Raw genomic sequence first — 14,405 nt, 5'->3', positions numbered from 1 at the left:
CCCTGCGGATCTGCTGATTTCAGCAGCCTCTGGTGCTGCCTGGTGGGCTGCCAAAGTGACAAGAATGAGCTGTCCTGCTGCCAAAGTGCATGACCAGAGACATCTGCTTCCTCTTTTCTGTTCACTCAGATGTTTCTCAGTTCTTTCTGTCACATTCTGCAAGTGAGTCCAATAACCACCTTGTGCTTTGTTTAAACCTGATGTTGTGAGCAACATGATGGCAATGGTGGTGCCCATGATGCTATAATGACACCATCACTGATGGCACTGATATTCTCAGTCAACATTCAAACAAGCATCAGCTCAATAATTGCCTTCTTCAATGAGTAAACCTTGCTTTCAAAACCTTCAGGCTCTCCAGACTTCTTTTATGGCAAAAGACAACCCACAACGGGAGCCAGCAGAAAATCCATTCTTCAGAACTAGCAGGTCAGTCCAGAGTTTCCATGTTTCTCTACTGTCAGAAAATACCTGGACTTATGCTGGTGAAATTTGTCTTTCCCTTCTTTAAGTTCTGAACTGCACAGTTGTAGGGGGAATCAGACCTAAATTGTGACTCAACACAGAGTTAATTTGATTTCCCATGACACTATTATATATGCCGTATTTCAAATTTGTCTAGCAGTAGACAAAGGAAGTGACAGCACAGTGTTCAGTAAAAACATCAGAGAGTTAGGAAATGTCTAAAACATTTTTCCATGGGTCCGTTGTAGCTCCCCACCATGAATCCCTGCTATGTTTTATGTGAATCCTATAAAAATATTGCCATTTTTTTTTCGATGGGACCACTGTCTTGCTTGGTCTCAGCATGTCTCTGGAAGTACAGCAAGGCTTTATGATTAAAGAGGGCCCTGTTGCTGGAAGGGATCATTCACACTCTGCACCACTCAAGTGTTCAATGATGTGTGAAAGGGTAAATATAGACTTACAGATCCAAGCAGGTAACCACACACCTGTTTCTGGCAAAGAGGTAAGGTGTCCTAATGAATCCATGACTGAGGAAAGAGAAATATAGGCCTTTCAGGAGAAGTAAAGATGAGCATGTGCTTGTGCAAGGTCTGGCTCTCACATTGCATGTCAGCCCTCTCCAGCTTTTCACCATTGCAGTCTACACTCCAGCCCAACCTATAAGGAGTCCTTGGACATCTCACTTTTCCAGTTACACCTTAGTGGGCTCCGACTCACCATGTTGTGATCTTCTGCTTTTGGCAAAGTTAGTTTTTAGTCTTTTTCTCCCTACAAAAAAATAGCTGCTTGACTATCATGCTTGGCTATACATGAATGCATCTGTCCATCCATCATGCCTAATGACTTGCAAGTCTGATTTTAATCAAACTTGGCAGTTGGAAGAGATTATAAACATCTAAAATACCTGCTGAAACAAGCCATCAGGGTGCAACAGAGTGAAAGTTCACTGGTAACGTGGCAAGACATTTGTAGTTAGGCAACAAAGGAGAGAGAAAGAAGCCCTGAATTCTTAGAAGAAAAGCAAAGTTCTCAAGGAACATGGCAGAATCCAGGAAAGGATGTGAATATGAATCAGAGAGGAGGTTCTCAGGCAGCTCATGGAAGGCTTCCCACGTCTGTGCTGGGGGTCAGTATTTTAGCCAGAGCAGTTGCATCTGGCTATTTCCACTGGGCAACCCTTCTTCAGCTGAAGAGTAGCATGTGGTCACCGCCAGCACTGCAGGGTGTATCCACATGAAAATGCAGTGTCTCACAGCAAAGGATGGCCCATCTGGGTGTGTGGTCTTGTGCAGTTGAAGGTGGCTGGGACGGTGGAGGTGCAGTAGCTATTCTAGCCCTTCTGAGTCAAACCTTACAAGCCCCTTTCTGGCCAGAGAGGGCACAGAGAAGCACAGCCCCACAGCAGCTCTCCTGTCTGCTTATTCCAAGCTCAGCATGCATCATGTCAGCTTCTCCAGGAAGAGTGGGATTTGGGGCTTGGGACTCTGCTCTTTAGCGTGGTTGTGGCAGCCCTGAGAATCTATGGGACAAGAACAGGCCCCACATGTGTGAGCAGATCTGGATTGTGCTGGAGTGAAGCCCACAGCCCCGGGTCACTCATAAGACCAAAATATATGCAGTGCACATCTCCAGGGCATGAAAGTGGTGTCTGGGATGAGCACAGCTTGGGCAGGGAGGCAAGAGGAGAGGTCAGAAGGTACTGTCAGGATTTGGGACCCTGCCAGATGGAGAGAGCTTTTGCAGAGTGGTGGGTGGCAGTAGTGCCATGTACCCTGCGGTGCGTGGGGTCGGTGCCAGGGTACCCAGGTTGCAGGTCCCCTCTGCTGGCACTGGGCTCCCGGGCACTGGCAGGGAGCCCGGGCACTGCACGGCTTCCCAGAAAATCCAGCGCAGTTCCTTCTGTGGAAATGCTGCATCCAGGGATGCCAGCAGGACAGAAATATGCTCCCTCTCCAGCAGTGTGGGCTGGGGGACACACACCCTCTTTGACATCTTTGTTTCTTGAACCTATTGAAGTGGTCTGATAGCTTTCTATAAGGCATAGCTCTCCTTAGTATCAAAACTGCAGTAACCCACATTAATGATATTGGGAATTTGTTTGACTTTATTTATTTCAAAGTGTGCTTGCAGCCCAGAAAGCCAATTGTATCCCGGGCTGCATAAAAAGAATCATGACCAACACGAGGGTTGAGGGAGGTGGTTCTACTCTGCTCAGGTGAGACCTCACCTGGAGTGCTGTGTCCAGCTCTGGGGTCCCCAGAAGAACAGAGACATGGACCTGTTTGGAGCGCAGTCTTGAGGAGGCCATGAAGAACATCAGAGTGCTGGAACACCTTCCTTATGAAGACAGGCTCAGAGTGGTGGGGTTGTTCAGCCTGGAGAAGAGAAGGCTCTAGGGAGAGCTTGGAGCAGCCTTTTGATAGTTAAAGGGTTTTTTTTAAAGAAAGATGGGGCAGATTTTTTTTTTTTTAATCAGAGCCTGTAATAACAGGAGAAGGGACAAGGCTTTCAAACTGAGTGTAGCTATAGACTGTAAATGGGAAAATAATCTTTTTTTTCAGTGAGGGTGGTGAAACGCCGTAACATGTTGCCCAGAGAAGTTGTGGATGCCCAATTTGTGAAAGTGCTCGAGGCCAGCTTGTATGGGACTTAGAGCAACCTGGTCAAGTGAAAGCTCTCCCTCTTCATGCCAGGGGGTTGGACCAGATAATCTTTTATAGGTCCCATTTCAGCCCAAATCTTTCTATGCTTTTTTTCAATTGCTCCCTTCAAGGCCTGCAGAAGCCCAGGGATGCCCCCACTGCCTGTCTCTTGCTCACTGCCTCTGGGGCATGCTGTGTGGATGGGCTGGAGCCATCCCTGGTGCACAGTGCATTCCTCTGTTTTTTTCCCTAGTGCCGTGGTGTCAGCAGTGCAGAGCAGTGTACTTCTGCAGGGCAGGGCCCTGAGGCAAGAGCATGGCTCCGTGTTGCCTGCAGGTCACCCTGCTGCAGGATGTGAGCCTGAGTGTCACTGCATAGCCTCCTGCTCCCGGGATGCTGCTCCACGAGGTCACTGCTTGCCCCTCTGTGCGCTGAGGAGCTCTTCTGCCAAGGCACTGTTTTAGGAGGGGGATTGGGAAGGGCTGACTTCATCTGGAGCGGCAAAAGAACAAGCAAAGAGAGGCAGAAAGCTCTGCAGATCCAATCGCCACATCCAGCTGCTTTTTGCTTAGAGCCCAGAGGAGGGAAATCAGGAGCAGCACTGTCTCCATGGGAAGAGGTTTCATGAGAGACCAGGCCACAAGCTTTGTCTACAATTTGTGATGATCGTTACTTGAAATAAAGACTTGAAGACTTGAACAAAGAAACTCGAATCATCTTAGAAACCTGGAAGTCCTTTTGCACAGTTCTGCTGCCAGCATTGAACTGTCTTTGTGGGGTGATTTGCACAGTGCAGCAATTTGGGAAGGGTCCCAAGCAGCCCTGATACAGTGAGTGTTGGCACAGACCAGCTCCTAATCCTAATCTCTTTGCCTCCTGAATGGTGCTGGCTGGTCCTGTTACAGACTGAGGGTGTCCTGTAGTTGTGACAGGAAAGATGCATGATCTTGTACCTCCTCACCCAGCCCTACCAGGCTTATTCCCCCTTTCCTCTCAGTTATATCCAGTCTTGTAAGATCTGCATCTTTTCAACCACATGGTGCTAAGCTGTGCCCCATGTCTCAGGCCCCATTTTGTGTGCTTGCCTCAGAAGCGAAGTGACAATAACCTTCTGCAAGAGGCATAGAGTCAGGCCTGCCAGAGCAAAGGGAGGTGTCTGCAAAGCTTTGGTCGTGTGTAGGTTGAGAAGAACAAGGGAAAAAATAGCTTCCTCTGCAGAGACACTCATCACCAGGCAAGAAGACATGTTCTATACATGCAGCTGCATTCATCTGAGCAAAGAAAAACTTCCACCATTTCTTAGTTACAGTCTTTGATAGCTTTTAATCTGAACATTTTCCTTATCTGTTTTGGGGTTTTTGGTGTCAAACACAACTTTTTCTAATCACTAGAATAAGGTTAAATCTGCCAAAATCTGTCTCCAAAGCCAGTTTACATTTGGTTACTGCTGCATGTTCCCAGTTACCTGCTCATCTTCTGTTGGTTTGAGTGGTTCCTGCTGTAGTGCCTAACATACAGCCTGATTATTTGTCACAGAAATTTAATATGCAAATCACAGAAATCCATTTGTTATAAGGGTGCTCAGCCCTTGTGCCTATCAGCAGTGCATTTCTTCTCTGTGCACTGCTTTGCCTCCCTGGACAGACAGCAGCAAGAACAGCATCTGTCCAGAGGTGCCAGGACCTGGCTGGACGCTTGGACAGTGTATTTTCAGGAGGAGAATCTGGGATGGCAGTTATGCTCAAAGGTAGGAGGTTTGCCGCTCTTGAGCTGATTTTACCTGCCAGTTCCCAAAGGAAAGACTTTGTATTAGCATCTGGCTACTTAAGAGTAAGCTGCTCTGAGTACTTCTAGTTCTGCCCTGATCTGCCAGTACACATCTTGATAATCACAGCATTGGAGCAATAAACAGAGCTCCTGTGAGTTAACAGAGGATATTACTGTCTCAATGCAAATGAGGTATCTCAGAGACTACCAGGTTCCCTCTACAACTTTTAAGAGAAATGAAAGCAAAGTCTGCAGGAATGTATTCCAAGAAACAGGATGGGTTTCACTGAGGGTGATGGTGCCCTTCTGCTCAGTGCTATTTGTTGTGGCTCCCTCCTGTTGTTAATTCATACATACCCAAGTAGTGAATAGGTCATTTGGAAAAAATTGTATCTGCACAGTAGGTGGGCTCTGAAGTCAGAAGTAGCAGGCAACATCAAGGACACAGATTTCTGCTCTTAGTGTCGATGTGTGAACCTGCATCTTCCTTTTCTGGCAACTTAACTAATGAGGAAGTGCTGAGCACTTTGTGTGCCTGCACATTCACTGGATAAACAGAACACTAGAGAGCATTTTTTCACTGTTTTTGCTTCAGGAGGATGGTGCACCTGCAGATGCATAGGAGAAAATGGAGACATATGAATGTTAACCAGTGGAAGTGTGGAAAGGTGGCCAAGCATGACTGGGTGACTCTGCTGTCAAAGATCTATGCAAATGCAGCATCACAGAACAGCATCCCCTCAAAATGCAAGGAGAAAAAGACAGATGTTCCCAATTCTCTTACACTGTGTCCCTTATTACATCAGTTCACTCTGGAGTATCTTCAGGGACTTTAGCAATTGGCAGACTGGGAAGACCAGGCCTCTCCTGCAAAAATCAAGGGACCTCCTCCACAAAAACTCACCAGGAGCAGCTGTCACTTTGAAGGGGGGAGCTGGCATATGTGCTACCCCTTTTTCTCCAGTGTGGTGCTAAATGCAGGGTGATGACAAGCATTCAGTCCCACACAAAATGGAATTAGCAACACTGTTCTCAGAAGGTATAAAAAACTGGGGCTCAGTACAGATTTGTTCATTCAGAAACACACTCCAGGGGAAAAAGAGACTGAGAAATCTAATTTTTTTTTTTTTATATAGATTACAGTGGGTGTGGGTTCCCAGATAAACAAGACTGCACATCAGTATGCTGGGGACAGCATACCTACCGCTGCTGCCAGAACCCAGGTTATCTGTGTCAGCTCAGAGCAGGAGGGGACAGTACTGCAACAGGAGGGCAGCTCTGCCTACCCAGCCCAGTCACACAGCCTCATCCCATCCCTGACACCAGCACTGGGGCTTGGCGTGTCTTGTGCCAAGCATTTGTGGGGCATAAAGTAAATCTGTGGTTTTCTGCTGTTTTATCTGCTGCCCTTGGGATTTGGTCACCCAGCCCTCAGCCATGAGCATGTGGAAAAATGCAGATCAAAGCCATCTTTAAGCTGCCAAGGAGCTGCAGAGTATTTGCAGACTGCAGGTGCATTTAGAGCTTGTTTTGCAGAACAGAGGTCTGAACAGGCAGCGGTCAACACAAGGGAGAAGAGAAGCAGGTGCCTTTGGATCAGGGCAAGTTGCAGCAACTTCTGCCCAGCTACAGCTGTAATCTGCATCAGGGGAAAAAAGTGTGCAGTGGATACTCCTCAGGCTGCAGCACTTCTGAGGTCCACTGTACAGCCTCACATGGCAGGAAGCTCTACTGTTCTCCAGATTGATGCCACCTTGGCTCAGACTGCATCTGGTGAGAATGCCAGCAAGCAGGATTAGTGTGTGTACTCACAGGCTCATGTTCTCCCAGCTGACAGTGTCACAGGGTAATTCCTCTGTCATAAAAAAAAAATAATGAACACATTCACTGCCTGACAGACTGCAGTATTTACTCACACTCTTAAAAAGGAGAAAGGTAGCCAAACGTGTGGTCTGAATCCAGAAAGTCTGGCAGAATTGCTGGGACGTGGTGATGGCTGGTCCCTTTCCCAGTTACAGAGTGAGATTTCAAGTGTTGAGTATTGAATTCACAGTATATCCAAAGGCAAACCTCTGGTGGTCACTTGCATCCCTTGTGTTAGTCTTGGGTTTTGCTTTGTTTCTTCAGTTTTTGGGGGGGTTTTCATACAAAGGAGAACAAATTGCTCCTCTCTCTTGTGTGGAGAGCTCAGAATGGTCAGAGGAACAGAACAGAACTATAAAAATCATCTAGATGCAGGGAGTGGGCTAAAGATGAAAATTACCGTGGTGCTTGCCCTCCTCTTTTTGCTTTGTGCAACAGGAGGGTGGATGGTGGGGTCTGGTTTGGGCTGCACAAGCAAGGCAGTGCTCTGCTCTCAGGTACTGCAGTACCTGTGGGACCCCAGCATCTGCTGGTATGCCAAAGCCCTGAGAGGAGCAGCAGAGCAGGAGTTAAAATATCAGTAGGGGTGCAGAATGTGGAAAGGCCAAAAACAGCCATGAAATCCAGGAAAGGCAGCAGATATCAGCATGGAAATGGCAGGTGCTGGGTGGAGCGGTGACGACACCAAGGCCACACCACCGATAAGGCCACCAGGCAGACGTGGGGCAGGAGCCGTGTGATGCAATCCCCTCTGGCCGGCTGCCATCTGTGCCCACTCAGATGGAAAGGCTGCAAACACAGCTGCAGTCCCCTAGGAAGGGAAAGGTGTAACAAGGACTTACGATGAGATGAGCAGTCCTGGATGAGTCCATGGATGTGGACCAGTGGGTACCACGGTGTGGCACGAGTGCAAAGGCAGGGGCAGTGCTGCGAGAGAGCAGGCCTAAGATTGGTTTCAGGAGTAGAGGTCTCCTTGTTTGTTGCCGCAGTCTCCAGCAGAGTTTTTGTGTCTTGCTGATAGTGATACTAGGTCTCCAGCTCCTCAGGCACACCCAGAGCTTTCACATTTCCCCCTCCTATGTCTTGAAGCCTTCTACATCACCATCTTGCTGGTGCAAGTACAGGGAGAAAATGCAAAGCCAGCTGGAGTTCCACAGCCAATGTGAGGGAAGCAGCCAGCAGAAAACCTCCTGCCCCACCTGAGGAAGAATTTCCCCACCTCTTCTTCAAGGGGTACAGTAGGCAGGACTTTCATGAAGGTTTGCAAGTTTTTGCTTGGTAGAAAAGCTGGAAAAAACAAAAACAGTTTGCAAGAAGTTATTGACCCTTTATTAGCTCTTAGCATATAATTTTAATCTCCTTTGTGAAGGCAGTGGTATTTGAGTATCCCTGAGGAATGAGGTGAAGGAAGATGAAGCCTTATATCAGCCAACAGCTTTGCTAGAGGACCACTGACCTTGCTGCCTCCAGCACAGAGGTGAAGCAGACATTTCCTGCCATTCCCTATCCAAGGAGAGTGATCTGGAGTACACAATGTGTCCCAGCAGCAAAGCCCCAGCCTGTTGCTTCTGCACTGCTGCCGGCATGACCAAAGAACCAGGTCATGTTTGGAAGCAGAGGCAATGGAAGTGGCACCAGAGGCATTGAAATCAGCATTTGGATGTCTTTTTGCTAGTAAAAACTTTGAAGAAGACTTTAAAGGCCCAAGATAGCCCTCATCTAGAGCTGTGAAGCTGTGTGTTGGTGTGTGAGCAGTTTGCAGGAGGAGGCTCTGTGTTGTTCAGGTGGTTGAGTGTTGGCTAGGACCAGATTTGCTAGAAGTGAATCTAAGGACATACATTCACATGTGCTGCCTGTCCCATGGATCCAGCCTGCTGGTGGCAGGGTCCTTCAGGGCTCACCCAAAAAACCTTGTGCACAGTGAGGCTTGGTCAGGTACATGTCCTGCTGAGATGGGTTGATGGGATGATTGTCCCACCTCTCTGCTGATTTGGGTTGTTCACCCTTTGGGGTAAGCCTTTTTTCCTGACTCCTGACCTGATCATCTCAAGGCTGCAGTTTGTGACAATTGCTTTTTATTCTGTCATCTGGCACCACCAAAAAGAGATCGGTTCCATTGTCTTCCCTTCCAGCAGTTGTAGGCTGCTATCAGATCCCCTTTGGCCTCCCTTGTACTAGACTAAACAAGACTAACAGGACCCCATGTGCCTTGGGAACAACTGCTAATGCAGTTAAATATTTACTTTAGTTGAGGGATTTTCAAAGTGAAATAATAATGAAAGCCAAAGGTTATTGAACTGTGTAAACTCCGTAAAGAGGGAATATAAAACATATGTGCAGCTGCCTTGGCAGAGTGGAGGAATGATTCTGCAAGGGGAACCCTGAGCTGGTTACGTTGCCACTTTCCAAAACCTGGTCACAGCCCTGCTGAGTTGCATGAACAGACAGAGGCAAGCAGCCTCTGTAAGGGCCTGTACCTCTCTGGCAACAAGGGGTGCTCAAGCTGTCCCCTTTTTGTCTCAGACAGATAGGGCCAGTGTTGTGTCTTCCTCTGGGGAAAAAATACCCTAAGCACAGTTGTAGTCAGATCCTCAGCAACTGCAAATGTCTGTGCTCTGTGCATCTGGAGCTCTCCCAGCCTGTGGTGGTTTCTGTAGGGCACCTATCCCCTGCTCACCCCTTGCACACATGATACATTCCATCTGCTCCCATGGGGAAGGTGACTCTGTGCCTTCTGGCCCAGACCTCATTTCAGCTAGTCTGACCCAAAGGAGTTTTTAGTCAACATTGGTCTCACACTGACTTTATGACCAGTGGTCCTGTTTTCCATCCTTCCCCCCTCACCATTTTTTTTTTTCACCAAAGAAAAGTGGGAACAATGAAGAAAATAAAGCTGCTGAGAAAGAGCAGAAAAGAATGCTCACCCTGAAGTAAAACATCCAGTCTTGCAGGGAAAGCAGCTGGGACATTCTGGGGTCATGAGGCTTGTAGAAAAGATGGTGTTTCTTGCCACTGAGGATCATCTCCAGCTTCTCTGTCCCCTCCTTGCTCTGTGTGCCACCTCTGCGTATTTAATCTGGGTAGCCATGCACATAGCCCCCTTCCAACACACTGAATCTTATGACAATTTTGCTCTATCAATCTCAGCTGCAGGCAGGGTGGTGAGTGGAGAAAGGTATTAAACCACTTCTGACTACGTGGCTCCTCTGAGCATAGGCAGTGACTGCACCTGCAAATCTGTACTCCCAGGCAGCTGAATTTTGTACCCTCAAGACCCTCTGCACCCCCAGCCTGTCCCATTCCACCCAGTGGCTGTGTGGGCTTGCTGCAGCATGGTGACAGGCCTCCTGTTGTGTTTGGGATCCTGACTAGTGGATCAGGCAGCTGAGGATCCACCCGGCTGGGCCTCATGGGATAATGCTCATGAGATAATGCCACAGTGCCACCACCCAAGTCAGCCCGAGTTTCCTGGCTTTTCTATGTCTAGTCTCACAGCACAAGTGGAGATACCTGTCACGTGTGAAGAACAGCAGCTGCAAAGCTGAAGGGATGGTTTGGGTGAGATACATTCAGAAGTAGCTGGCTGGGGTAAGCAGAGAAGAACAGTGCTGCCCAGCCCTGATGTGTTGGGTTTGCATGGCCTGGTATTTGGTAGTGGGGCACCACAGAGGTGGTTTCTGTGAGAAGCTGCTGGAAACTTCTATTATGTCTGGCCCAGCCAGTCCCTGATGGCTCTGAGGATGGACATGCCACTGGCCAAGGCTGGGCCAATTAGAGAGGTTGGTAACACCTTTGTGATAACATGTTTAAGGAGAAAATCAAAACAAAGTGGAGCACGCAATGTTAATTCCAGCCAGAGAAGAGGAGGAGGTGAGCTGCATGAGAAGGAAAAAACATGGAGACACCAAGTGGAGAGGGAGGGGCAGGAGGTGCTCCAGGTGGAGCAGAGATTCCCCTGCAGCCCGTGGTGAGACCATGGTGCAGTGGCTGAGCCCCTGGAGCCTGTGGGATCCAGGGGGATCCAGAGATCCATCCACAGCCCATGGGGGAGCCCCACGCTGGAGCAGGTGGGTGCCTGGAGGAGGCTGTGATCCAGTGGGGGGTGGAGAGAGAGGTCCTGCTCCCAGGCTGGAGCAGCCTGTCACCCTATGCAAGAGTGCCACAGCAGTTTTAGGAGGACTGTCTGCCTGTGGGACAGACTCACACTGCAGCAGTTTTGGGAGGGCTACTGCTCCTGAGATTTGGAGCCACGCTGGAGAAGTTCACGGAGAACTGTCTCCTGGGGAGGGATCCCATGGTCTCACAGGAGAACAACTTTTCTCCCTGTGCAGCAGAAGAAGACCTCGAGTGACAAACTGACCGGAACCCCACGCCCAGTCTCCCTGCACTGTCAGTGGGAAGGAAGGAAGGGCTGTGGGGGAAGAAAGGTGGGTTTAAGGCCTTATTTTATTTCTCATTAGCCTCTTCTGATTTTGCTAGTAATAAATTCACTTTGTGTCTCTAAGCTGAGCCTCTTTTGCCCTTGGAGTGTTTTCTGCCACTCCTTATTTCAACTCATGAAACCTTTATTTAATGTTTGTTTCCTCTGCCAAGCAGTAGCAGGGGCGGGTGAGTGAGCAATTTCCGTGGCTGCCTGGCGTTTGGCCAGTGTCAAATCACAACACCTGACTACTGTGCAAAGGGACTGTAAAACAGTCTCCGGTGCTGCCACCTGAAGCTGACAAGGAGGAAGCTTCAGGGGAGAGCTTATCTTATGTGTGAGAGTGCCTAAGTGATCCCGTAGGGTGTACAGTGCAGGTGCTGCCAGCCGTAACAAAACACTGTTTTTCCCAGTGTTCTTGAGATAAGGCTGTGCCCTCTCCTATAAAAGCAGCCATGAGCAGAGAGAGGTGCATAAGCAGGTCTGCCTGAATTGACCATGGCTGGGAGAGAGCTGCTGCTGCTGCTGGTGACTCTTGTTGCTGCCGGAGGTAAATCTGCTCTGCTGCTGGAGGCTGGTTCATCAGTGGTGGGTTGGGAATGACAAATGGATAATGGGATGGAGGGAAATGCATGATAGGGCAGAAAGACCCAGAAATTCTAATTTGGAGAGGAGGTGAGGTTAGGGCAAACAGTGGCAGCATGGTGAGGAAGAAGGACTGGAGCAAACACACTGTGCCTTCCTTATTAGCAGTTTGTGGCAAGGGTTACAGGCTGGTTCATCAAATGTGTTGCACTTGGGAGCGATCTGGGAGACGGGAGAGTCCACAATGTGAACAGGAACCAAGTCCTGGGAGGACAGCATGTACACTGCGGTGGCAGCTGCTGCAGTTCCTGCCTCCACGAAAACTGGCAAGTCTTTGCAAGAACAGTACGTGCTCAACATATTTATGTGGGCAGCACCTGTTTGTAGGTGCTGGGAAGCCATCACGTGCAGGTAGTGGTGGTCCTGCAGCTGCCTCGATGTGAGCCTTTGTGCTCCCAGGACATCTGTGCACTGCACAGGTGGGCTGTGAACTGCTGCTACGTCTCTGCTTGCCTGAGAAAGAGGAACCCACAAATGCTGCTCACCCTTGAGGTGGCAGTTGTCCAGCTGTGCAATATCACCAAGCCTTATCCCTCTGAGGATACCCCACGCTGCATTGCATGGTTTCCCATTTCCTGGGATGTGTTGGATGCTCTGTGGAACTTCCGACCCAGAAACTGGGAGACAGGGCTATTGGGAGAGGGTTTGGGGGGTGGGAACAGCCATTCACAGCATTGTCTCAGCCAGCTCAGCTGCAGATGGAAGCTGTGTACTGTGCTGTTGGCAGGGAGTGGCATGCAGCAGCAAACTGATCCCCCCTCATGAAACCCCCAGAGCTGATTCAGTCCTGAACGGGCTCTGCACTGCCTTCATTTGGCTTGGATGTTATCCTCTGTCAATATCTCTTGCCTCTGCCATCAGGCACAGGTGTGCCACACTCCTGGGTCTCTGCTCTGTTTCAGGGGCAGAGCTGGATGAAGGCAGTGGCGTGAGAAGGGTAAGACGCTTCTGGTTTTCTTTGTTCATGGCTTGAGATGGGTATGCCCAGTGTGCCTGGGCGAAAGACTGTTCCCAGCAATCATCCCCAGCCTCATGGCAGCTGGTGTTCCAGCACCAAACCCACAACAAAGCCCAGGCCACGAGTCCCACTAAGGGATTCAGCAGCCCCTGCTCCTCTGTGGGCGTGCACTGCTCCGAGACAGAGGGAACCAGGTTGTCTGTGGCACTTGCTCCTGCCTGAGTGCTCTGGGGGGAAGAAATGGGTGCTGCTGGCACTGAAACGCATGCTTTGTTTTCTCCTTTCAAGCCGGTGTGTCAAGACCTGGCGCACCTGCAGGCCTGCCCCCTCCTGTACTTGCCCATCTGTGGGACCGATGGGAATACCTATGCCAATGAATGCCAGCTCTGTGTGGAAAAAATGTAAGCTCATGCCCTTGGCAGGGACTTCCTGGGTCTAATTTATCTGAAACTGTGTGCTTGTGAAGCACAGTCATTCAGGCTCCCCACAGCCCAGGAAAAGCCATGGCAGGCTGCACTTGCATGGCAAATAACACAAACCTGGGCTGCAGGAGGGGAGGGATGATCAGCTTGTCAAGTGAAGCTGCAGGGAAGTGCAGAGGAGATATACCCTGCCAGTCTGAGGAAGGGGATGCCTGGGGGTATCCAGCAGCAAGCTGCAGTTGTAGACGGGACGGAGCTTCAGTCATCTTGGTGCAGGCAATACATCGGACAACAGGCACAAACAGCAGCCCCAAGAGGGTGAAAATCTGACACAGGCACCAGGTCAAATGGGTGGTGCACCACGGAAGTGTGAGAAGGGGTTTCCATTTTTGGGGGTGGTGGTTGGGGCTCAGATAGAGCTGTGGCCACCACAACCTCCTGGTAGGGACAGCCCTGCTGTGAGCAGGTTGGGCTGCACATGCACCACCAGTGCCACAGGCCCTGGGAGGACACACCCATGAGCCAGAATGTTGCAGTCACCTCAGTGCTTTAGACAGGAAAATGATCAGGTCAATTTTGTAATAGTCAGGTCTATTGCATTTGATGGAATGTAGCCAAAGTATGACTTACAGAATGTTCTGGGTTGTTGTTTTGTTTTTGTTTTTGTTTTTTGTTTGTTGGTTTGGTTTGGTTGTGTTTTTTTGTGGTTTTTTTTTTAATCTCTTACTCTTTTTTCCTATATTACTCTAGGAAAACCAGGCAAGACATCCGGATTTTGAAAGATGGGGAGTGCCAAGATGCCTGAGCTTTCTGATAGCTTTTCTGAGCCTAAAAACAGGTGATTAATTGATCCTGTGTGCTGTGTGCCAATTGCACACTTAAGCTAGCTGTGGTGAATAATAAAATGACATGCACAATCTTGTTTCAACAGCACTTTTTTAATGCATGGCCAGAGGAAAACAGCATAAGCCAGTTCCCACCAAGGGCTACTAAAAGTGCACAATTAAAACAGTACTTTCAAATCCACATAACAAGCTGGGATGCTCTGCATAGAGCATTGTCTCATCCACACTAGTGTGAGAAAGGCCATGGGGGGAGTAGCAAGAAATGGACCAGTCCTGATGAAGAAGATGCTGAACAAGCACAGTTTTTTCTCTGTAGGAGGCAATTTAGTGAAGGCAAAATACAGTTTCTCTGGCATGGGAGAAGAGGACTCCCTG

At 49.1% G+C, this 14,405-nt stretch overlaps 1 protein-coding gene across 1 annotated transcript; it reads left to right on the top strand.

Moving 5' to 3' along the window:
* Positions 1 to 11,455: 11,455 nt before the first annotated feature.
* Positions 11,456 to 14,102, top strand: SPINK4 (serine peptidase inhibitor Kazal type 4). The gene is made up of 4 exons (XM_063422689.1): positions 11,456 to 11,710; positions 12,708 to 12,742; positions 13,052 to 13,164; positions 13,936 to 14,102. Exons 1-4 carry the CDS (start codon positions 11,659 to 11,661, stop codon positions 13,988 to 13,990), a joined length of 255 nt encoding a protein of 84 aa, XP_063278759.1. The 5' UTR covers positions 11,456 to 11,658; the 3' UTR covers positions 13,991 to 14,102.
* The last annotated feature ends 303 nt before the right edge of the window (positions 14,103 to 14,405 follow it).

This window comes from Prinia subflava, chromosome Z (assembly GCF_021018805.1).
Source record: "Prinia subflava isolate CZ2003 ecotype Zambia chromosome Z, Cam_Psub_1.2, whole genome shotgun sequence".
In the NCBI taxonomy this organism is placed as follows: domain Eukaryota; kingdom Metazoa; phylum Chordata; class Aves; order Passeriformes; family Cisticolidae; genus Prinia; species Prinia subflava.
The sequence above is the reverse complement of the archived record's forward strand: the minus strand, read 5'-3'. Positions and strand labels throughout refer to the sequence as shown.